At 42.7% G+C, this 26,261-nt stretch overlaps 1 protein-coding gene across 1 annotated transcript in view; it reads right to left on the reverse strand.

Moving 5' to 3' along the window:
• Positions 1-26,261, reverse strand: part of Stab2 (stabilin 2) — a 182,348-nt gene that overhangs the window by 151,489 nt on the left and 4,598 nt on the right. The window contains exons 2-5 of the mRNA XM_031350149.1: positions 24,836-24,969; positions 18,451-18,566; positions 1,817-1,902; positions 639-708 (exon numbers count right to left, since the gene is read on the reverse strand). Coding sequence (XP_031206009.1) covers positions 639-708; positions 1,817-1,902; positions 18,451-18,566; positions 24,836-24,969 — 406 coding nt within the window. The remainder of the gene's footprint in view (positions 1-638; positions 709-1,816; positions 1,903-18,450; positions 18,567-24,835; positions 24,970-26,261) is intronic.

Here is a 26,261-nt window from a genome sequence, read left to right on the forward strand (position 1 = left end):
GAGGGGGGCATGAGGGAAGGATTGTGGGAGGGGGTGATCAGAAGGAGGCAGTGAGCCAGATGTAAAGTGAATAAGTAAAAAACAAAACAACAACAACAAAACAACCCCCATGGATCAGAACGATGATGCCCTCCCTCTGCTGTAGGTGAAATGTATTACACAACATGCCAAAGAATAATAGGGCTGGATGTCTATATGTGTTTACAGATTTTCTTGAAAACCAAAACCAAAAACCAAACCATTTGCTAGATGTACCATATATCCCAGCTATACCACTCCCGGGCATGGTCCGACAGGACTCCATGTCCTACCACAGAGACACTTGCGTATCTGTGTTTACTGCAGCTCCACTCTCTATATCGAGGAAGTGGAACCAACTTAGCTGTCCATCAACACATGGATGGATAAAGAAAATGTGGTGCGTACACACTTTCTGCCCCCCAAACTGAGTCACACCAACCTTCTCTCACACCAAAGCTCCAGTTTCATGGTTCTTTGTTTCAACAATGGAAAGCTAATACAGACGTCCAGACATTTCCGGAGGCTGGAAATCTAAAACCACTGTTAAGAATCAAAGTAGCCATCTCTGGCATTTTAAACCTTCCCAAGACTTTAAATGAACAAAAAATCAGACTCACCTGCTGAACAATTGGGCCCAAACACATTGTCAGCAGCACAGGTTTCACAGGCTGTTCCACGAAAGCCTGCCTGCAAAACACAGGTGGGTGATGTTAGACCCAAGGTCATCTCAGGTAACTCCTATGCTCTCCGGCAAGCCTCTGGCCAGTGTTTGCGTCTCAAACATGTCCTTCCTCTGGGCCTTTCTCTCCTGAGGCCCTTGAAGTCTTCATGTATGTAATAATGCACACATTAATTTTGCTTTTTATTTTATTTAATTAAACATTTAAAAATATATCTTGATCTGTTTCCCTCCTTCCACTCCTTCCAGGACCCACTCCCTAACCTCCCCTCTCCCACAGATCCACTGCTTCCCTTCAGAAAAGAGCAGGCCTTCTCAGTGATATCAACCAGACATGGCATAACAAGATACAGTAAGACTAAGCCTAAACCCTCATAGGAAGGCTAGGTGAGGCACCCAGGAGGAGGAAAAGGGTCCCAAGAGTAGGCTAAAGAGTCATAGACACCCCACTCCCACACTTGGTGTTAGTGGTCCCACAAAAACACCAAAGTAGTCTGTTTTTATTTTTTGTTGTTGTTGTTTTTTGTTTTTTGTTTTTTTTTTTTTAATTTTCTTTGGCTAGGGTCTAGAGCCCTATAGAGGAAGCTGCCTGTTGACCCAATGATACAAATAGACACTAAGAGCCCACAGACCCACCACAATTTTACCTAAGGATGAAACAAAACCACTTCTAGTTCTGTTGTGAAGGCAGCTGAACTCGATTCCCCTCAGAAGAACCAGTTTAACTCCTCTACAGTTTGAAATGGACAAGAGTCCCTTTTCTTAGATAAAGAATGTCTTCAATGGCCACATGCCCCTGGTTGGCCCAGGGTGGGGAGCACAGCCCCAAAGGTAGAGATGATTACTAACAGCAGCAAGAAGTGATAACTTTATATGTATTCATAAGATTGCTTTAGATATGTGACCCCATTTTATGTCTTCAAAGAAGGTCATTCCGTAGATCTTTCTTCTGGCTTTACAGGTGGATACAAGAGTGAGGGATGATTTTGCTGCACATGGAGAATGTATCTTTTAACACTGTTACTCTTAGAGGCTTCTCCTTGTGTGGGCTTGTAATTAAGGTAAACCAACAGGGGGAGGCAGCATTTCAGGGTGGGAGCAGTTCTCTGAACTTACTCGGCAAGAGCAGCTTCCGGTTCCTTCCATGCCCTCATCACAAACACCCCTGCCACCGCACGGTGCCCTTGCTCCTCCAGGACACTCTGGAACAATCAAACAGATCAGATCAATCCATCCATTCTAGACTGAGCAAATGCATGCTACAAGATGCAGTCAGCCACTTAGTGTGTTAGTTGCCAGAGACAAAAACCAGTCGAAGGCCCTATCAGTCTGATCACAAGCTGGAGGCCAGCCTGGATTACCCAGTGAGTTCAAAGCCATCATGAGTTAATAATAAGATCCTGTCTTGAAAAACTAAGGTCGGGAGGAATAGCTTTTTGCTAGAGCACTTGCAGAGGTGGGAAGACTGCATGGGGACTGGGATTTGAACTTGGGAGCAGCAAGGGTGGGGCTTATGAAGTGCAATGGGGTGGTGACTTGACCCACTCTATGATGTACTTACTTTTTAAAATAATTTTATTTTTATTATTTTTATGTGCATTGGTGTTTTGCCCCCTTGTCTGATCTCTCGGAACTGGAGCCATAGACAATTGTGAGCTACCATGTGGGTGCTGGGAGTCGAATCCATATCCACCAGAAGAGCAGCCAGTGCCTTTAACCATTGAGCAATCTCTCTAGTCTCCCAGGATGTAATTAAGGTGAGCAAAGGAAGTCATTTCACCCAGAGCTGGTTGCAAACAAGAATGCATTTTGCACTTCTGTTGAAGTAGAGCTATGAACGATCTTCACTAGAGGATTTTCCAGTCAGTCAACAAACAAACACTCTACCAAACATTGCATGCATACTGAGGCAGAGCCCCCCACCCCCATTTATCAAGGAATCCAGTTGGGACAATGTCCCAACCAGACAGAATTTAAAATGGTAGCAAGTGGCAGAAGTTTAAGGTATGATGACCCTGAGGATGAACTTCCTCTCCTGTTATGTGTTGCTTGATCTCCATTGTGTGTGTGTGTGTGTGTGTGTGTGTGTGTGTGTGTGTTTGTGCACATGTGAGCTATGTTGACACGGGCTTAATGTCAATTGGTTGAGTTTTCACTATCCTCAGAACCTCAGAAGGAACTTTAAGGTATGTCTGATTAAGATCCTGGTCTGTTCTTCTAAGAGACTTGCTATGAAAGGCTGACATTAGCACTTGGCTTCCTCTCCATGGGTCTCCCTGCTCTAGTGGATTATGGACCAAAACAACCCACAAGGGCGGTGGGAGCAGAGATGACTAATGGGGTTTTGGAAGCCCTGTGAGTACATAAGGTGAAGGACCACACCAGCACCAGCTATCACAAGGCAGATCAATTTTACTTATGGTGATTCAAGGCTTATAGAGTTTGGGGGGACTGAGGGTGGGAACATCCAGGGTGGGCAAAGGTCATTGGCTGAGAGCTTGGGGTACCAGAATGTCTTATTAGTGTGGGAAAGCATTTCAGGAATCTCAGGTGCTAGCTGAATAAAAGCACAGGTTTTATAAAGGACATTGTCCTACCACGGAGAAAGGACATTGATCCTATAATTGAGGCTACATGTCATTCTTCAGGTAGATGTGTATGTGAAGTCTTAGAATTCCCCAGACAAGATCGGAGAAGGAGAAGCCCTGCTAATAAAAGCGAGTCCCCATTACAAGCCAAGCCCCCAAAGGTCATCTGGTCAATGGTAGACTTTGACCTTAATCAGCAGTTTTCCCATACCTAGCTCTCTGTGTGATCTCTTTTCGCCACATGAGTTCTTGCCATGATGCAATAGAGCCCCCAGCCAGCACTATGCCTCAACTCCAGATCTGTCAGCTAAATAAGCTTCTCTTCTTTATAAAGTTAGGCTGCCTTAGGTGTTTCGTTATAGTAACAAGCTAGGTGGGTACATAGGGGCGGACATAACTATTCAGACCATAGAAACAGTTCTTAGATAAGGCGACTTCTAAGCACAAAGGGAGGCTGTTCTCTGAATGACATTGGTGGCTCTCAGTATGTTGCTCTCTTAAAAGATGGCTGGCAATTTACAGATACAGTGGAGGATGAGACTTGGCTTGTCCAACATGCAGGAGTTTTTTCCTCTGGCTCCTCTTATTCAAAATATAAGTGGCTGACATATTTGCATTTTTTGCTGGTTTTTTTTTTTCAAGACAGGGTCTCACTGTGTACCTCTGTCTGTCCAGAAACTCAATATGTAGACCAGGCTGGCCTTGGACTTTAGAAGGCTGCTTCTGCCTTCTGAGTGGTGGCATTAAAGTTGTGCACATTTTGAATCTAGGCTTTCTACAATAGTGGCAAAGCCAGTCTTCAAAGATCGTCAGATGCTCTAGAGATCTGTTGCTCTGTACGTTACTGTGACGGACCTTCCTCAGGCAACCAGACCGGCACAGAATCAACACACGGATGACAGAGGCGTTTGCAAACTGAGAGGACAAGAGGCCATCCTACTCATGGCTACCTTGATAGTCACTTTTGAAAACGAGGTGTTGGTATGAAAACTTCTCAAATAGAACTCATTTTGGTAGCATTAATATTGCCCTCTCTCCCCTAAAGAAAAACTGAGAGGAAGGAAGCAAAAAGGGAAGGAGGAAGAAAGAAAAAAAATCTTGGTCTGGGCTGTTCAGCAACTGGCAGTGTGAGGGGATTGGTACAACGAGGCTGGGCCTGGCAATCGGAATCTTCTGCATTTGAATCCCAGGTTAAGCTTTGCTGGCTGTGTGCCTTTCTTCCCTCAGCATAGCCCATGTCTGTCTCTGAGATTTGCCCTTGGCTGGGTGTTCCTGGGGCTAGAAAGCTAGGTGACAGTAAATGTAAGCTCTAACAACTCCTGGCAGAGGTTCTGCCATTTTCTTTCTTTAGGATTGTCATGGTAATGGTTAATTACACACAGGGGAAAAAAACGAGGAAAGGAAAAATAATGAACGAGAGGGGGCACACAGACCTGGCTCTGTGGGAGGAGAGAGTTGAGTGTCAGCCTGAGTCGGGTGCAGCTTCACAAGCCAGCTGAGGACATGTTATAGGAGGAATGGCACCCACAGCTCCCCCTACTGGGCACTTTCAGAATTTATTCCAAATAGCCTAATTTTGAGAGGACAGATTGGTTTCCATCTGGCCTTTTCAAAGGATAGGGATGGCCAGATCATAAATTGAAGGAAGGCCTTGCTAAAGCTTTGCGTAGAGAAGAGCAACTGAAGGTTAAGATGGAGGGGAGAGAGAGGGGCAGAGATTTACTAAGCAGGTATCAGGAAAGTCTTTGTGTGTGTGTCTCTGTGTGTGTGTGTTTGTCTCTGTGTGTGTGTGTGTGTGTGTGTGTGTGTGTGTGTATACATGTATCAGGCCCTTTCTAAATTGCATAAAGTCCCTCCTAGTCTGGGATAAGCCTATGTCCCTCCAAAACAACTAAGACTGAGAGCTAAGGATGCAAGAGATTATCGGAGGCAAAGCCTGCAATGAAAACTTAATAAGCATGGTGCCTGGTGAGGTGCCTGTCACTAAGCTTAAGGACCTCAGTTTGATTCCTGGAACCAACATGGTAGAGGGAGAGAATTGATTCCTGCAAGTTGTTCTCTGAGCCCCACATTCTTACTGTGTCACACAATACACACACACACACACACACACCCTAAGAAAGGTAAAAGATACAAATTTATCAAACACCAAACCAAAGTAAAGTTTACAATATTTGAATTCAGTCAAAACTAACTAGGTATATGTAGTGAAGAGAAAAACTAGTTAATTAAAGTCAGCAGAGAGGGCACATGGATCAGGCAAAGACTGAGAAAGTCACAATTCTATTCTGTATATTCAAGAGGGCAGCAAGGAAAAGTGTTAGGGAGAGATGTATGTAAAACCCAAGCCGCAGTTTACATACAGAAACCCAACATTTGAGTCAAAACACACTGCATCCAACTTATGGCTGATCAGACAGTACAGACAGAAAGGAACCCAGAGAAAATTCTGAAAATACCAAGAGAACATGACTGAGCTGTGTGACAACGTCAAGGGGGAAGAGAAAAGACATTGAAGTTTAGAATCAGCATTTTCCAAACCTGATGGCGATGCTGAACGTCCAGTTCCCAGCCTGCAAGGAATCCTGAAGAAAGGCAACAATGATGAAAATCACACGCCACTACAAACTTAAAATCAATGGCGAGAACGTCTTACAAGCAGGCAAAGCCAACATATAGTGATAACAGAGTCCAGTTACCATGACAACAGCTCCCTGGGTGGACTCGATTCCACCTAGACAACAGTGCATTTGTCTTTAAAGTACCAGAACAGAAACAATCTTAAATACCACCATAAACAATATATGCAAAGAATAATGACATAATGAAGATTTTTTTCAGATATATACAAGCTGAAAGAGAAATGTAATTAATTGGCCAGGAAGAAGGAAAATGAGAACAGATAGAGATCTAGGGACAGACAAAGGGATGGAAAATGCTGGGCATCATTGTTAGGAACTTAAAAAATGGCTGGTTAAGGCCAAATTGCTAGTGCTGCATTGGTGGCTTATGGCACACTGTAGTAAAGTGCAGGGAACTAGACCAGCAAGCCTGGGATGCAGAGATGGAAGTGATGCAGTGGATGTCTGTGGATAGGGTGATGTAGTGTGACTTGAAGGTAGACTGCAGAAAATGCAGATGTTTCTATATACACAGAAGCAAATGTCTAACCCCCTAAATAAACAGTACAGCAAACAAGATGAAGTAGGATTATATAAAGATAATTAAAAGGGAGGCAAAGAAGGAGACAAAGCAACAGAGCAGATGCACCACAATAGAAAACACACCAGATAGTGGATATAAACCTGTCATATTAAGTATAAATGGCCTAAATACCTAACTAAAAGGTGTGGGTTATCGCACTAGATGAAAGTTAAGAACTGAACTGGGTAAATGGCTTGGTGGAAAAGTGGTGGATCGCACTTGCCTCACAGTGTGAAAACTGGAGTTCAGATCTTTTGAACCCATTTAAGTGCCAGGCAGAGACAGGATCTCAGGGCAAGCTGGCTAGTTAACTGGTTGTTTGGATTCAACTGAGAGGTCCTACTTCAGTGGTGGAGAGACTTGCAACATCTGCCTCAGGCATGCTTATACATGAATACATCAGTGCAAGCCACACACACACACACACACACACACACACACACACTCACACACACATACACACACACACATACACACTCGAAAAAATAAATCACATTTGTGAAGACTCATTTTATTTTATCTTTTTGTTTTTGAGCTGGATTTCCCTGTGTTGTTGCTCTGAAGCCTACAATGTAGACTAGGTTGGTCTCAAATTTCACCGGTAATCCTCTTGCCCTTGCTTCCCAAGTGCTATAATCACAAGAAAGTACTCTCGCACTGGGAAAGACTCACTTTAAGTATATAAATACAAATGTGTTGAAGGCAAGGAGGAGAGATGGATGCAGCACATTACCGCCTGTGGTGGTTTGAATGAGAATCACCGCACAAGCTGCTTTTGAATGTTTGTTCCCAGTTGGTGGAACTGTTTGGGAAAGATTAGGAGGCATGGCCTTGTTGGAGGAGGCGTGGCACTGGGTGTGGGCTTGAGGTTTCAGATGCCCGCCCATGGCAGGCTAGTCTCTTTCTCTGTCTCTTTCTGCTTTCAACTTGTAGATAACACATAAGCTCTTAAGTACTGCTCCAGCATCATGCCTACCAGCCTACCACTCTGCTTCTTTCTGCCATGATAGTCATGAACTCACTCTCTAAAACTGTTAGAAAGCCCTTATTAAACACTATTTTGTTTCTTTTTTTTTTTAAAGATTTATTTATTTATTATATGTTAAGTACACTGTAGCTGTCTTCAGACGCACCAGAAGAGGGCATCAGATCTCATTATGGGTGGTTGTGAGCTACTATGTGGTTGCTGGGATTTGAACTCATGAACTTCATGCTCTTCCAAAGAGCAGTCGGTGCTCTTCCCCACTGAGCCATCTCACCAGCCCCACTATTTTGTTTCTATTGCTGTAAAAGATGCCATGACTTGGCCATAACACTTTTTTTTTTTTTTTTTTTTTTACAGCAATAGAAAAGTAGCTAAGACACCACCAATCACAAGCAAGTTGGGATGGGAGGAATTCATCGGACAAGTAGATTTCAGAGTAGGTCATTTTGACTGGGGATAAGAAAGATCATTTTACAATGTTATAATGCCAACTCATCCAAAGAATATAAATCATAACTTTAATAAACCTGATAATAGTCATAGTAAATGAAATAAAACCCCATAAAACTTGAAGAGGAAATTGTTAAATTCAGAGTCACAGATTTCAACACTTTTCTTCAATAACTGATGGAGTGACTGGTCATCAAATCTTTAAGACTAGAGAAACCTTGAGCATCCCTGTCAATCAATTTGACCTAGTTGACACAGAGCCTTGCCGAAGGATTGCAGATCACCTTTGTTTGTTTGTTTGTTTGTTTTTTTTAAAGAGCAAAAGAAACATTTTCCAAGAGAGATGATATTTGGGGATTTTTTAGGCTCAGGGTTCTAAAGCAACTCTTCACAAATTTGGAGAGACTGAAATCATATTAAGATTGCTTTCTGACCACAGTGGGATTCCATGATGCGTAAAGGCAAGATAACACCAATTAAATCCTGACATAATATTATGGTAGACCCTGTGAGGAAAGGCAAAGGTATTGGGGTAACCAAAATGACTTGGACAGTGTCTGAGTTGGAGGACATACACCACTCAGTTTCCATGAGGCAGGGGAGTAACTGAGAGTGATTTTACCCCTTAGCCAGATGAATTGGAGCAGCACTGTAGTGGTGAAAGACTGGACACGCCCAACTGAGTCCAGAAGAGAAGCATACATTTGGTTAACTGTTTTCTAGATTCACCCCCAGCCCCAAGCAGTACAATAAACAGAGAATCTTTTGAAGAAATGTTACTGGGGCTGGCTGTGATGCATCCGAGGTAGATTTAGTGGAATCAGGAGTTCCAGGTCAGTCTCAGCTATATACTGAGTTTGAGGCCAGCCTTGGTTACATGGTACCCTGTGCACATAGGCAGGCATGTGCACATGTGTGCGTACACACACAGACGTGTGCGTACACACACAGAGACCAAAAAAAAAAAAAAAAAAAAAACCAACATCTCCCACAAATGTTGCTGGAATTATTGGAAATGAGCTTTGATCCATATCTTTGCCCAGACAAAAAGGCTAACATGACCTAAATATAAAACCTAAAACTGTGAAACTTCTAGCAGAAATCCTGTGCAATGCTAGGTCAGTCAAAGATGTCTAGGCATGATGCAAGGAACACTATTTGTAGAAGTAAAACCCCTCCCCTGGCCTCACCTCACAAAGGCGCTGTTTAGAGGGCATAAAGGGAGACATGGACCATGAGGAAGCACTTGTGAACCACCAATCCAATAAACAGCCTGTGTCTAACATAGTTAAAGAACTCTCCAAATGTAACAATAAAGAAAAACTGACCCCAAAGGTGTGCAAATAGGAGACAGCCTTGCCGGACATGTCACTCCACTCCAGCAAGCCTTTGTGGAAGCAATAACATTTGTAATGCACTGATAGCCAAGAATGGTTTTGAATCTCAGTTATTTGGTGAGCTGATGTCCTTCTAAGATTCTGTCCATCCAGGAAGGCAGACAAGAGGAATTGTTATAGGTAGATCCCTATTTAATCTTTGTGTCTAGACAGGAAAAACTCTGATGACCTACAAAAGTGAGCATTGGTGAGAATTATCTACTATCTATGAAATGCTGAAAAGTTAGTTTCAAAATACCACTACCTATCTATAGTTAAAAAAAAAAAAAAAAGGAAGACGGATCAAGGGTTATCATTAGGTAATGACCAAGTCTCAGGTCACCAACTCCCCGGTCTGACTTGTGACTTCTCGTGAACTGCTATGATCTCAGGAGTCTGCTCAGACTCGGTGCTCTCTCTGTAATAAGCCTTAACAAGTGTATTCACTGAGTGGGAACATTTTGATTGATTTTAGAGAAATTGTTTGGGTAAATGGCGATGTTATAAAAAAGAAATAAGCACATTCAAGATGTAAATTAAAATAATAAAAACACTTATTCAATACTTCTTAGATGGTTAAAAAAATAAAAAAAATAATTATATCTGCTTTAATTATGGATCCCCAACAAACAAAACTGTCATACATTTTTGAGAAAACAAGAAACAAACAACAACAACAACAACAACAAAATGGTAGGAGGGCTGGAGAGCGGCTGAGAGGTTGGGGTGCCTGATGCCAAATCTCACGATCTTGAATTCAATCGCTGTGACCCACGTGCTGGAAGGAGTAAGCCAGCTCTCCCCAAAATTGTCCTCTGACTTCCCCACACATGCCTCAGCACACATGTGTGCTCACACAGAACAACAACAATAACAAAATAAAAATTAAGAAAAGAAAAATGATCAGATACTTTAGAAAGTGGTTTGGAAGGTTTATTTATTTATTTATTTACTTATTTATTTAACACATTCAACATATAACCCAGCTCTCCTATTTCTAGGCATTTACTAGGTGAAAGAAAGGTACCAGATCCCTTTTGGTTGTGAGCCACCGAAAGAAAAATTATGTTCTCAAAAAGACTCATTACCAAAATGTCCACAGCATCCTTATCCTTAATCGTTTCAGGCTGAGTGTCTCTGACTTAGTGAGTAAACTGTGGACAGCCACAGAATGGAGCACTGTGAAGAGTAGTGGGGAGTGAGTCTCAGCATGGATCGGGGGTGCATGGTGCTAAATGAAAGAAGTCAGGGCGGCTTGGGGGTAGAGCACTCCCTGTGTAATTTTGAGGACTTGGGGTTGGATTCTCAGACCCCACAATAAACCCGGACTGCAGAACATGTACCTGCAATCCCAGCTCTCCTATGGTGAGATGGGAGGCAGAGAAAGGTGAATGAATGCTCAGAAGCCAGGGGCCAGCTATCCTTTAAGTCACCTAAGACAGAGTGGTGTATGCAGCAGCACACAGGAGACACAAACAAGGTGAAAGGCAGGGACTGACATTAAGGTGGTTCTGACTTCCTCACACTCATACCTGTGTACGCACACATGCACACATGGGGGAGAGAGAGAGAGAGAGAGAGAAAGGGAGGGAGGGAGGGAGGGAGGGAGGGAGGGAGAGGGAGAGGGAGAGGGAGAGGGAGGAAGGAGGAGGAGGGAGAGAGACAGAGAGAGAGGAGGAGGAGAAAAAGGAGGAGAAGAAAAGGAAGAAGAAAAAGATGAGGAGGGGGAAAAAAGCAAGCAAGCAAGAAAAGCTTTTCTAAAAGCCTAAATAACCATATCCTACTAGGAAAAACTTTCACTATAAGTGAACTATGACTGAAGGATACGTGGTGAAATGTCCACTAGAACTGGTGCATGCTTCAGTGTCAGGTTAGGAGAAGGTAGCCATGTTCTTGTAAGTGACTGACCTTTCTCCTATTTAGAACACACACAGCCGTGTCTTTTTCTATAGTTTATACCCACTGACATGAAAGCAGGTCCAAGAGGAAGCTGTGTTTATTTGTTGTAGGGCATTGGATCCATCCCGAGGCCCTGTTCACACTGGACACACACTATACTGCCTGACTGCCCTAGCCCAGACATGGACTTGTAAGTGTGTCTCTGTATCGTTACACGTCACATGCTGTGTTCTCATTGCACCTGCGTCTGAGAGTCCAGGGAGAGTTTGCTCAGGGTTTAAACACCCATTCAGCAAATCAGAGCTGTGCCCACCAGGGCTAAATGCTGCTTTTGAAAAGGTTTCTTTGCTCATCTACTTCTATTGATGATGCCGCTGATACCTATCATCTACCCATCACTATGTATCAATCAATCAATCAATCAACCTACCATTTATTTATCTACCATTATCTATCATCTATATCGATCTACCTGTCAGTTATTATTTATGTTTCTAGGAAGCCCCCTGATTCTGATTCACAGTCCCAGCCCTTGCTTTTTGTTTTTATTGTCATCATCATCATCATCATCATCATCATCATCATCATCATCATCATCATCATCATCACCATCCTTACTTTCCTTCTAGACCCAGAACAGAAAGACAAGCACATTTCCTGTACTATCATGGTAATGTAATGCCTGAGATCCCTAAAAGGAAATAGAGGTACAGAGGGGTAAGATAAGGAAGTCACACAGCCATGGGTGTCACAGAGAAGGATTCTCGCTGGCTCTAACTTTAGTCTGTGATGGCTTCTCCGCATGATTGCTTTTTCCCCCTAGCTTATGGATTTTTACAAGTCACAGGTTCAGCCAGTTGACTCATTTAGTGCTGGTGAGTTCTTAGCTATTAATTTCCAAGCTGGCAATGGCGGCTCTTTGTGTTTTCAGGAGAAAGTAAAATAATGCTTAGTCAGAGGGAGGGACTGGCTAGGCTTATTTCTAAAGAGGAACCTTGATGAGTGTTCATTTCTGAAGAGAGTGGCTTATGGTCATCCTCAGGGCTCATTGGCCTATGGTCATCCTCGTGGCTCATTGGCCTATGGTCATCCTCGTGGCTCATTGGCTTATGGTCATCCTCGTGGCTCATTGGCTTATGATCATCCTCGTGGCTCATTGGCTTATGGCCATCCTCGTGGCTCATTGGCTCATGGCCATCCTCATGGCTCAATGACTCATGGCCATCCTCATGGCTCCTTGGCTCATGGCCATCCTCATGGCTCATTGGCTTATGACCATAATCATGGCTCATTGGCTCATGGCCGTCATCATGTTTGCCTGCAGCTGTGCATGAAGACCTGCTGGCAATGTCTGTCCCTAGGGGTTTCCTAAAGCCTTAGCAGTGCCACTCTATAAGAAATGGGACAGTTTTCTTCTCTGTAGAAACTCCTCTTCCTGATCCAATGTATGACTCACTACTTTGAAAACTTATGGTTAGGTGAAGTGTCCCCTACAGATACCTGTGTTGAAGTCCTACTCCTGTGTGATGATACCAGGGGGCGGGGCCTTTTGGAAGCGATTAGCTGTGGAATAGCAGACAAACGGGGAAAGTGGCAGTGTCTGCGTAGCCCTGGGATCCTCACTGGGGTCCCCGTACAACGGATTTCTCACATCTGTTTCTGTGTCAGTCCCTCTTAATCATCTGTGATTTAGAGGGTCATGGGCAATGTGACTAGCCTTGGCCTATGTGTGATTATGTGCAGCATATAGTAGGTGATCAATAAATGGTCTCCTTTTGTGGGCTGGCTAAACCAAGAAGGAGCTTTGGAGAAAAGGTAGCCAGAATATGGGAATGGAGAGGGTCCTCACTTTATGGCCTAAGCGGGATCTTTTAATAATACATGAAAACTACTTAATTGGTTTTAAAATAGAAGAAATTAAAGCACAACTGAACATTTATTTTCCACATCTGAGATCATTCTGTGTCACCCTGGAGTGTGGGTAGCAGAATTGGTATTCTCAGCAACTGCACTTGAGAGAGCAATCACATAATCTGCTTCAGTGGCACGTTTATGGTGCCTTGCGAGGCCAAAGTAGCTGATGAGGCTATTTTAGGTCATTACCACAGTTCCCTTAGGTCACCTGTGGTGGGTGGCTCTGTGTCAAGGCTTTCCACATGTATCATAAGCTGTCAGCAGATCACAAGCTGGTCTGTTACTTTAAAATAAGATAATTCATTTCCTGCCCAGCGAGATTCAGGAGGGCCCTCCCTGGAGCCTTATCTTTTAGGAGGTCATCTAGCCAGACAACCTTTGCTCACTGCGCAGTGCAAGCAGAAAACATACCCTGGCATTCCGGGCATCTCTCTAGTTGGAACTCTCTGCCCAGGAAACCGATGTGAGCTAAGTTTCTCATGTGAACTCAGCATTATCTATCCCTCAAAGCACATACAAACTGGCAGGGCAGAATGGCTTTGGTTCACAGATCTGTTCTGTGTTTGTAAAGTGTGTGGCATCTAGGGAGGCACACGGCGTGGAAAAGAACACATAACTGGTGGTTTACAACTGTCTGTAACTCCAGTTTCAGTGGGACCCAACGCCCCCTTCTGGCCTCTGTGGGCATCTGCATGTGTGGATAAATTCTAATAGGCAAACACACATAAACAACAACCTACCTACCCACCTACCTATGCACCTAACTAACTAACTAACTAACTAATTAACTAAGTCTTTTTTTAAAGATTTATTTATTATTATATTGAGTACACTGTAGCTGTCTTCAGATGCACCAGAAGAGGGTGTCAGATTTCATTATAGGTAGTTGTGAGCCACCATGTGGTTGCTGGGATTTGAACTCATGACTTTCCGAAGAGCAATGGGTGTTCTTACCCACTGAGCCATTTCACCAGCCCCTAACTAACTAACTCTTAAAAAGACCATTGCTCTTTGAAATGATAACTAGGATTACAGCTGAGTTGTAGTGTATGTGACTATTTTTGCACATGTTCATACTCGTGTTGTTGTACAAAACCATTGCATTCAGGACTAGCTAAAAAGAAAAGGGATGTGTAAATGGAAAACAGCTGGTTTCATGTCAAGTAGAATATTCGCTGCTTAGTGGTGCATGTCTGTCACCTGACCAGTCTGGAAGCTGAGGCAAGAGTTTTGCTAGGATTTAAAGGCCAGCCTGGGTTACACAGTAAACTCTGGAAAAGACTGTGCTACACAGCAAAACTTGGTTCACATGTGATTTGTTAAAAATAGGTTTCTCTGTTAAGCATGTTTGAAAAAGTAGCAGTAATTTTAATTAGGGTGAGTCAGATTAAACTGAAGTAAAAAACATCTTTCTTCTTTTAGGAAGCTATTTCTCCCCCTCCATGAGGATGCATGACTTATGCTTATTTTTAGAAGATGATGGGTAATTTTTTTTCTTTTCATTTTGCTTTTGGTGTTTTCTGAACTTTCAGGATTGTTCGCTTGTTCCCAGAGTCAGGCATGATAAAAATACTTCTCACAGCGAGCCAGAGATGCTGCTGACAGATGTGTTTATTGTACTATAAAGGAAGCGGGCATCCCATCTGCCTCCAACACAAGGTCATAGGGAGGTTGGGAATGTGCTTCCTCAGAATAGAGGGATGGACCTGAGTCAGCAGCTGGCCTTTGTCCTCGCGGAATTGTGAAGTGATAGTCAAGACCAAACTTGTCATGGCCACAAAGTGGGTGAGGTAAAATGGGCAAGCAAGGAAAGGGTCTATCTTCTTCCTGAGAGGAAGGAAGGAAGGCTTTTGTGACACTTGGCATGTTTGGATTATGAAGATAAAGGGAAGTTCCCTTTGGCCTCACTAGAGAACAGAATTGATGTCTGTTTTTATGTTTCTCCCCTCTGGCCTGCTCTGAGGAAATGCCTGAGCATTCAAATAAATATTTTTCAGCACTTCCGGTGCTGAGGGAGAACCTTGACATATTTTCCAGCACCCAGCATAACATGGTGGTGATAGCTGCTAATGATGTGAGTCCTGTTTGCAGCTCCTGTTCTAGATGATGCCCATGCTTAATAAGGGGCTCAGAGAAAGGCACCATTTTACCTGCCCCTGATTACAGGAGATCTACTTTGAAAATGTCCTCATGAAGTCTAGATGTGGTTGACCACTGTTTCTGTTGGACACACTAATATGTCTCAGACAAAGCTTGTTCTTGTCTATGCTATGCCAGGCCAATAACTGCATCACCACATTCGTTTTTATGAGGCAGAAAGATGTAAACACTCATCTGGTCTAACAGGAAGAAATGAGATGTGAGAAACAGATGCAGTCATGGATATGTTTGGCCCCGAAAGTCATGGATATGTTTGACTTCGGAAAGCTTGGGGGCCACTCTAAAGATAACTAAGTCTAGCACTTGAGTCTGATAGACTAGAGCCATAGACATATGCAGTGTCAGTGGGCAGGCATGATGGTTAGCTATGATTGCAACTAGACACATCTCTTCTCTGGGAAGAGAGCTTCAATGGGGCATTGTGTACAGTGAGTTGGCCTTTGGACTTGTATATCAGGGGACATTGTCTTAAGTTAATCAATGTGGGAAGACCCAGCTCACTATGGGAGGCACTATTCCCTAGGCCAGGGATCTTGAACTCTCTAAGAGGGGAGAAAGCAGGCTGAGTACGAGCAAACAAGTGAGCAAGTGAGCATGCACATATTTTTTTTCTTTCTGCTCTTGATTGTGTGTTTAAATAACTATATGAAGTTCCTACCTTGACTTCCCTACAATGATGGACGTAATCTGGAATTATAAGATGAAATAAATCCCTTTCCCCCTTAAGTTGCTTTGTTGTCAAAGTATTTTGTCATAGCAGCATAAATGAAATCAGAATATGGAGTAAAGCTGGAAAGGAGTAATTCATACACAGAATGGTTAGGGTGTCTAAATCCGAAAGCTTTATCTTCTAGGGCAAGAAACACACTCTGAGCACTGCTAGGGAAGTGAAGGCACCAAAAGATGAGTTAGAAACATCCTTGAAAAGCTCTGCTTTAGGTAGAGGACAAGACGGAAATACAGTAACCTTCGGTGCCTGGCGTATCACTTAGCATACCAAAGGGAAGATGGAAAGAGATGCTCTTCACATCCCTGATGCTTCTAGTCTAAATGGGAACATTCAAAAATGATATCAGATGACAAAGAGCCCAGGGCATCCCTATACCTAGTGCCCATCGTGTGAAATAAGAGGGAAAACCAGCAGAAGGCACGGGTTTGAGTCTAAAATGAGCTCAAGTATTTAGAAGGTAGATAGAAAAAAAAAGAAGATAAAAGTTAACCCAGACACTTAGAGTCTCATGTGCCAATGTGTGAGTTGCTGTCTGTCTTTGTTCTTCCCTGTCTTTAGAAAGGTCTTTCTGTGGCCATGCACAGTTTATCTAGCCAGGCAGAAACAAAGCAGAGATACAAAGTATTAAAACCACGTGACTAGATCCCAGAAGGATGTTTCCATGCTGTCTTAGAAGCTAAGAAGTGGCAAATTCATAATGAATTAAAAATTTCAGATTTTACCTGCCCCAAATAGGAAGGGGACTCACACACTTTGCCTAGCACAGAAAAGATCCAGTTAATATTTGGGTATTGACATCTATCATCAGTTTCAGCTAGCAAATGTTATGATTGGCCACAGGAAGTCTGAGGTTATTTAGCATCGACTAGGACTTCCTACACTGGAACCAGGTTGAGGTTAATTTTTATGCATACGTGCTGTGTTAGTTAACTTTCCCTTGCTGTGATAAACGTTATCACCCAAAGCAAGCTGGCAAAAGAAAGAATTCGTTTGGCTTGCACTTCTGTGTCATTGAGCATCACTGAAGGAAGCCAGGGCAGGAACGTGGAGGAGGGAACTGAGTTGAGGCCTTGGAAGGAGGCTGCTTGCTTGCTGTCTTGCTTGCCACACTGTGCTCAACCTGCTTCTCCGAGCTACCCAGCATCACCTGCCCAGGAGCTGCACTGTCCACAGTAGGCTGGACCCTCTCACACAAACCATTGACCAAGAAAATTCCCCGTAGACTTGCCTATAATAGGCAAGGCATTTTCTCAGTTGAGATTCCCTCTTTCCAGATGGCTCTAGCATACATCAAGCTGACAAAGTCAAATCAACCAACTAGCCAGCCAGCCAAAATACCCTAACAGCATGCATACATATTCATATAACTTCATGTATAGATACCTTTACATGCTTGCTGAGCTAGGTCTTTTAATGTTATGTTTTTTGATATGCAAAATCTCTTTTTTTTTTCTTCGTTTTTTGAGGCAGGGTTTCTCTGTGTAGCCCTAGGTTGTACTGGAACTCACTCTGTAGATCAGGCTGGCCTCAAACTCAGAAATCTGCCTGCCCCTGCCTCCCAAGTAATGGGATTAAAGGTGTGCACCAGCACCGCCTGGCTTGATATATAAAATCCTTGGGTGTAAAATTTTAGAATGCTTCATGGTCATTTTATTTTATTTTAGTTTTTTTTTTGTTTGTTTTTTGTTTTGGTTTTTCAAGACAGGGTTTCCTCTGTGTAACAGAGCCCTGGCTGTCCTGGACTTGTTTTGTAGACCTGGCTGATCTCAAACTCACAAATATCCTCCAATATCCTCCTGCCTCTGTTTCCCCAGTACTGGGATTAAAGCCATGAGCCACCACACTCACAAAGTTATGGTTACTTTCAGAATGGATAAAGAAAATTATTATCAGTCTTTTAGATGTTGTAATTGAGTTATTCTTAAGAAAAGTTATATGTGTAGGGTTATAACTGTCCATTGTTATTTCTTTGCACATTATCTTTTTACACACTCTCTCTCTCTCTCTCTCTCCTTGATACACATGTACATAATTTATGTACATTATTTCAATTGTATCTTTTTATGACTTAAAAAAGATCTTTCTTTTGTTCTTTCAACCTCTTCTTTTTTCTTTGGCTCTTGCTATATAGCCTAGGTTGGTCTAAAATTTGCTTTGCAGGCCAGGTTGGCCTTGAAATCATAATTCTCCTGCCTCAGCCTCCTGAGTACTGGGTCTATAGGAATGTGCTAGTAAGCTTGGTTCCAAGGAATTCTTTTGAAGAGAGATCATTAACTGTAGCAGGCAGATTCCTGCATAAAAATTAATGGGAAAAGATATGTTTCTACATGTAGATGGAACACAAAGCCCTAGAGAGTCATCCTCCCACCCTTCCTTCCTGTTACATTTCTGTGAGATGGGCTCCAGAGAAACATGTTTCCAGATGCGAAGATTTCGGAACTTACCCATGCAGTCTGGGCCCCAGTGTCCTGGGCAGCACCGAGGTTGAAGGTAATCCTTCCTACATATATGGCGGCATCCAGGAATAGCCAGAACGAATGACTGGATGTCAAGCGAATACCTTGAAAAATAAAGAGAGGTTGTTAACCTGTGACCATTGAAGTGGAGTTACTGCTAGGTGGTGTGATTGTCCTGGATTTTATTTTTACTATCTATTTATTGTTATATGTATATATAGTGTGTGTGTGTGTGTGTGTTGCATTTACTATAGCATGAATGCATGTGGAGGTCAGAAGATGGCTTCATCTGGTTGGTTCTTTCCTTCCACCTTTATATAGGTTATATAGGTTGTGAGGCTCAAACTCAGGTTATTAGGCTTTGGGCAAGCACTTTTACCCATGCAGCCATCTTACTGGTGTGAGCCATAGATTATAAAATAGGTTTTAAATGTGTATGTATATATATATATATATATATATATATATATATACACATATATATACATATATACACATATATGTATATATAATTGATAAATAAGTATGTATTAAATAAATATATATTAAATACATATTGCTTGGCTTGTTAGGTAGAATAAGCTTAATCATGAATTACCTTTCATTGTTACAGATGTCCAAATGAAATTGAGAAACAATGAAAACAAAAGGTTTTCTAGTTTGCTTCTATTCTATGATACACGATGTGACCCAAAGCCCAAGGGTCTTTTTGGCTGACCCATGTCCCAGTCCATTATTGAGGGGAATTATGGCAGGGGCTGAAGCAGGGACCATGGAGCAATGCTGCTTACTGGCTTGCTCAGTCTGCTTTCTTATGTAACTCAGGACCACCTGCCCAGGGGCCATATTACCTATAGTGGGTTGGGCCCTATCATGTCAATCATCAGTCAAGAACACACCCCCTAGACATGTCTGTGGGCCAACAAGATGGAGGCGAGTCCTCCATTGAGGATCTCTCCTCTGAGGTTACTCTAAGGTGACAAAAACTAACCAGCAGATATAGTGATAACAGAAGTTATTAAATGGAATGAATAGCGATAATAAGTCTTGGGGGAGTCTAGAAGTGAGACTCAAACTGTTGCTAAGCATTCTCTCTCGCAGCTGGTGCAAGAAAATGACTTATTGATGCACAACATCAGCAGATTTAAAACAGACCTCTTCTTTTCAGATTGATACATTCACTGCAGACACCATTTGTGTAAAGAATTCTGCCGGGCAGTGGTGGCGCACGCCTTTAATCCCAGCACTTGGGAGGCAGAGGCAGGCGGATTTCTGAGTTCGAGGCCAGCCTGGTCTACAGAGTGAGTTCCAGGACAGCCAGGGCTACTCAGAGAAACCCTGTCTTGAAAAACAAAAACAAAAACAAAAAAACAAAAAAAAAAAAAAAAAAAAAAAAAAAAAAAAAAAAGAAAGAAAGAAAGAAAAAGAATTCTGCCTCTGGAATGCTACAATGTAGTCAGCAACATGCACTAGACCAGGTGCAGAGGAGATACCCTGGTACATCCCTTAGAACAATTTCTAGCATAAATGAGGTACATCTCTAGAATGTGGCTCTATAGAGGCTGAAGGTCACCGTCTGCCTATGGCAATCTCTGCGTCTGACTCATTCTAGGATAATATGTCAGAGTGGAGACTGTCTTTGATGAATATAGTCACTTTCATTGTTCAACTGTGCTGTTGTTAAAAATTGTGTGTGTGTGTGTGTGTGTGTGTATGTGTGTGTGTATGTGTGTGTGTATGTGTGTATGTGTGTGTATGTGTGTGTATGTGTGTGTGTATGTGTGTGTATGTGTGTGTGTATGTGTGTGTATGTGTGTGTGTATGTGTGTGTGTATGTGTGTGTATGTGTGTGTGTGTGTGTGTGTGTATGTGTGTGTGTGTGTTGGAAAGATAATTCAGTGGTTCAGAGTACTTGTTACTTTTCCAGACAGAGGACCCAGGTAAAATTCCCAGCACCCATAGTGTGGCTCATAACCATCAATTACTCCAGTTCCAGGAGATCTGACACTGTCTTCTGGTCTCTGCAGACACCACAAGCGCATGGTGTATGGACATTCATGCAGGTAAGGCACTGATACACATAAAATAAAAATGAATACAAAAAGATCAGTGTGGGGGCAAGTTCTTCTAGAGCAGTTCCTGAAGTGCAGCTGACTAACAAGAGACATCTGCTTTGCGGACGGTTCCGTCGGGGACAGCACTGAGCTACTGTCTGGAAGGCTGAGAATGCCAGCGGGAACATCTCTGCAGGAAGGGGACAGAGGGAACTCGCAACAGAAATGCAGGTCTTAACTTCTCAGAATACGTAAAGGAAGCCCACAGACTATGAAAGTGTGTCTGTAACTCAGAAGACACGAACTGCAAACACAATGAAATATGTTCTCATCGTCAATAGAAGAGTTTTGTCTAAAGCCCCAGTACAATGCTGGTGAATGCAGAGCAAAGAGAATAGTTCAGTGTTGATAGGAATGTCAGTCTGTGTAGCTGCTGTGTAAAAGCTCTTCCAACCTACACCCGGGAATGTAGTCAATGGAATTGAGACTATTAGTAATTGTAGCATTATTCACAACAGCCACAACAACAGGAAAACATACTAAGTTTTAACTGATGGAAGAATAGATAAAGAAAAAAAAAACATGCATGTGCCTCAGAGACTATTGAACATTGCATATGCAATGGATATTTTTTAGCCTTACACTAAGGAGATGATGTAATTTGATTTTTGAATTTTTGTTTTTATTTTATTTATTCTTTTATTTGTGTGAGCTTGCCTGCTGCTCTGTGTGCTGTGTGCCCAAAGGTCAGAAGAGGGTATCAGGTCACCCAGGACTGGAGTCCCATAGGGTAAACCACCCTATGGGTGCTGGGACTTGAACCTGGATCCCTCTGGAAGAGCAGCTGGTGCTGTTAACTGTTGAGCCTCATCTCCAGCTCTGAGACTATGCAGTTTGTATGCAATGTGGATTAACTGGAGGGTAGTATACTGGGGGAAAAGGCCAAACACAGAAAAGCAAGTGCTGCATGATCCTACTTAGCCAAGGAAACTCAGATAGGCAAATGGATAGAAGACAAAATGGCCCTAAGGGGTGAAGTGAGCTATTTGTCAAACGGTGCCGCATTCTGGTTATGTAAGACAGATAAATTCTAGAAATCTATTGCAAAGTCTTTGCCTGCAGCTAAGTGACATCAACTTAAAATGTATGTGTACAGTTTGCAAAGATGGGAGATTGTAGGTTAGTGTTCTCACCAAAGAGAGAGAGGATGGGGTGAAACAGATGGACGGATTGGTGCGCTTATGGGGAGCTTGTGATGTACTGATCTTGAAGTGCATTGAATTGTGGGCATCAAATAGGTTCAGCTTTAGTATGGTCACCATTCCCCTATAAAGTCATTTATTTATTTATTTATTTATTTATTTATTTATTTATTTATTTGGTTTTTCGAGACAGGGTTTCTCTGTGTAGCCCTGGCTATTCTGGAACTCAACTCTGGAGACCAGGCTGGCCTTGAACTCAGAAATCCTCCTGTCTCTGCCTCCCAAGTGCTGGGATTAAAGGTGTGTGCCACCATTGCCCTGTATACAGTGATTTCTTAAAACATCAAAAATAGCTCTCTCCCCCAGCCGAGCAAATTGCCCAAAGGAAAGAGGAGCAAGGGGAAGAAGGTGGCTCTGACCCCCGCTGACCTGAAGAGGCAGGAGGCCAAAAAGGTGGCCAATCCTTTGTTTGAGAAAAGGCCCAGGAACTTCGGCATTGGGCAGAACATCCAGCCCAAAAGAGATCTCACATGCTTTGGGAAAAGGCCCCCGCTACATCAGGCTCCAGCGGCAAAGAGCCGTCCTCTATAAATGGCTCAAAATATCTCCTGCTATTAACCAGTTCACCCAGGCCCTGGACAGGCAAACAGCTACTTAGCTGCTTAAGCTTGCCCACAAGTACAGGCCAGAGACAAAGCAAGAAAGAGCAAAGGCTACTAGCCTGTGCTAAGAAGAAAGCTGCTGGCAAAGGGACGTCCCGACTAAGAGACCACCCCTCCTCTGAGCAGGAGTCAGTACAGTCACCACCTTGGTGGAGAACAAGAAGGCTCAGCTGGTGGTGATTGCCCATGATGTAGACCCCATTGGGCTGGTGGTTTTTCTGCCTGACCTTGTCGAATAATGGGGGTGCTCAAGGGAAAGGCCAGGCTGGCGTGCCTGGTCCACAGGAAGACGTGCATCACTGTTGACTTCACGCAGGTTAACACGGTACTCTGGCTAATCTGGTGGAAGCTATTAGGACCAATTATAGTGACAGATAGTTCGAGATCTGCAGCCACTGGGGAGGCAATGTCCTGGGTCCTAAGTCTGTGGCTCACATTGCCAAGCTTGAAAAGGCAAAGACTAAAGAACTCGCCACTACACTGGTTAAATGCACACTGCTAAGTTTTCTGCACATAAATATAATTACAAAATTCTCTTCAAAAAAAACCCATCAAAAATACAATACAAAATAAAACAAACAAACAAAAGAAACCAATCAGTTTTTTTTTAGCATAAATGAACAGCAGACCCGTTTTCAATTCTAAACCAAACAGCATCCATGAAAATTTTTAGTGTGTGTGTATGTGTGTATAATAGTAATAGCAGCAGCAGCAGAAGCAACTTGGGTACAGTCAAGTGCTCATCTTGACCCTTATCAAAAGAATATGAAAACATTCTTTAGTAAGATGCCATATAATTTTAACTTTGAATTTTGATATAATCTTAATAGGAAATAAGTTATTGCAAACGTGCTCTCACTCACTTTAATTGGTTAATTAATTGGTTAATTCATGCATGTACTTGCTAATTCAAGGCCAGTTAATATTGGGAAGCTTTGGCTTTATAATATGATGTGATCATACTAGGCCAATGTGAATGTAAAATTGTTATACAACAACGTTAAGGTTTCATTTCATTCACGTTAAAATTGCAGTAATTTATCACTCCTGAATTAAAAAAAATGAACTCATTTAGGCTGGAAAGTGCCCCAGCTGCTCAAGTGCCTGCTGTGTGAGTGTGAGGCCCTGAGTCTGGATACCTAGTACCCACATAAAAAGCTGGCACAGGGGTGCCCTCCTGTAGCCACGGCACCAGAGGGACAGACACTGGAGGCTCCCTAGAGCTCTCTGGCCAGTGACTCCTCATTCCAGAGAGCACCAGTTTCACTGACAGTCCTTGTCTCAAAACATAAGTTAGACAGTGACTGAGGAAAACACCCAGTGTTACTCTCTGACCTACACACATGAATGAACACACACACACACACACACACACACACACACACACACACACGAATACCTACAAACATGTATACAGGTGCAGAATGCATTAATTAAAAACAGAGTCATTGAACGATGCCTCATTTCTAAGTTGGCTAGCTGAACAAATACAAACTCGCATTTGCCTTTGGGCCTCCTGGCTGTGCCAGCTAGCAGATGTACAGACAATTGTCCCCCTTTGACCAGTCTTGAATAATGAAAATTCTGGATCATAGGCGACCTTCAAGAATGTAATACAAACATTCCAACAATGTTACAGTTTTTCTAGCCCATCTCTTGTATTCTAACTAGTAGTAGGCTCCACAGCTTATTAACAAAATAAACACTAGACCCAAGGCTTAACAAATTGATTTTGTTTTGAGACAGGATCTTGCTATGTAGCCAAAGCAACCTATAGTTTTTTTTAATGTTCAAATTAGAACCCTATTTCTATTTATTTATTTACATATCTATTACATATCTATCTATCTATCTATCTATCTATCTATCTATCTATCTATCTATCTTGTGTGTTACATGCATGTGAGCATGAAGGTATACACATGTATGCTTATTAACAGAGGCTAGGGCTGGGTGTCAGGTGTCTTCCTCTGTCACTTTGTCCCTGAGAAACAGGGTTTCTCGCTGACCTGGAAACTTGCCATTGGGCTAGGCTGGCAGGCCAGTGATCTCCATCTTTCTCTGGCTCCCAATGCTGGGTCACAGGCACCCACAGCTACACTGAAGTGGGTGCTGGGTTTTACCCTAAGGTTCTCATGCTCATACATCCAATGAACCATCTCCCCAGTTCGAGAACCATTTTCAAATGAAACAAGACTCCAATTTAAAAAAAAAAATAGAAGGGCAAGAGGAAGAGAGTGTTTATGAATAACACAATTTTGTATTAAAATATCAGTCAATAATAACAAGGATTTACACTCAAGTCCACAGGTTGTGAGTTACTCTAAGTATAGTTTTAGAGTAAGAGATAAATCCTGGAATTACTTTGCAGTGTTTGAGATAGGATGCTCCGATGTGGAGTCACAATTCTTAGAGTACCAAACCATGGGTACATGTATTTTGTCATAACGAGTACCTGCAATCTCGAACCCCGACAGAGGCATTGGTAATCTTGATGTAGCCATCTGGACACTTGACTGCAAAGTTAACCGAGCAGGATTGGCACTCCGTCCTGATGGTTAGAGTAGACTTCTTATCACATCTCCTTGCCTGGACAAATACAGCAAAGAACATCAGCTCCTGTTATCAGAACCTTGCAAAGAAGTATGGCTACTACTCTGGCTTGCTGCTTTCAGTCTTATCTATCTGAAATCAGCGATCAGCAAGTAATGCCTGCCACGGCTGTGGGAATGGACAGGGGTACTGCTTGGGTTAAACACATGCCTCATGTGTTCCAGAACCTGGAACCCCATGAGGTAGGTTCATGTCACTACACACAGTTATCAAAATGAGGAACCGGAGCTCTATGGCAGAGTCCTTGTTTCAAATGGGCTAATGTGACAGAGGGTTATTCAAGACCAATTGTTCATAGATCGATTATTTTCAAAGAAATAATATTGAAATAATATTCAGAATTGTTTCCACAGGTATATTTGTTGTAGGGCTACTGCAGCACTAAATGCTAGAGTGGACAGTTTCTGTTCCAGAGAGGTCTGCAGAATTTAGATTTCAATCCAACTGAGAAACAGGTGGCATATGAACAAGGATTCTTGTTGTTGCTGCTGTTGTTGTTGTTGTTAGTTGCTATGGACTCTGTTCCTAGATTGCTGCCTGACACATGATGTTCAGCAAATATGTGTTGGTTAAATTAACCCATCAGTCAGGCACACTAGGAACAGCTATTTGGCAATATAAGGTAGCCCAGAATTAACTGCATAAATGAATGATACAGGCAGACTTTGGTCCCCTGTTGCTCCCAATGCTGGAGCTGATCCTCCTAGATAGAGCTTTCAAGCTTCCTTAATCTCTCCATCAAATTTCATCTACAAAAGGCAGACTAAACTTTGGAGCCCAGTGAGGAGTGTAGATCAAGTTCTATATCTTATGAAGCCTGCAGCCTTGAATGAGAGCTACTCTTTGTTATTAGCTATTAAAAGGGAGACATTAGTAGCCAACTTTCCATGACATACCAGGTGCAAGCTGCCCTGCACAGTGTGTGTGGGAACATAGTAACAGATGATGTTTCCTGAAAAGTTTCTTCATCCTACTTCTGAGCCTGATTGGTGATCTGTCCCCTATCCTAGGCTCAACTAACCTCCATCCTCCAAGGGCATGCTTTCCCTGCCTCTTCCACAAAACCATTCTCATTCTTCCTTTCTTTTGTTCAGCTTCAAGTCTTCCAGCAGTTTGTTACTGTTCTTGTTTCTGAGAAAGGGTCCTAAGTAGCCACACCCCCTCAAAGATGGTCTATAACCAAAAAATGGTCCTGAATTTCTAATCCTTTTGTTGCTACCTCCCAAGGGCTGGGTGTGCTCCTTCACAACAGGTATATGCAGATCCAG

This window comes from Mastomys coucha, unplaced genomic scaffold, assembly GCF_008632895.1.
Source record: "Mastomys coucha isolate ucsf_1 unplaced genomic scaffold, UCSF_Mcou_1 pScaffold4, whole genome shotgun sequence".
NCBI lineage: Eukaryota > Metazoa > Chordata > Mammalia > Rodentia > Muridae > Mastomys > Mastomys coucha.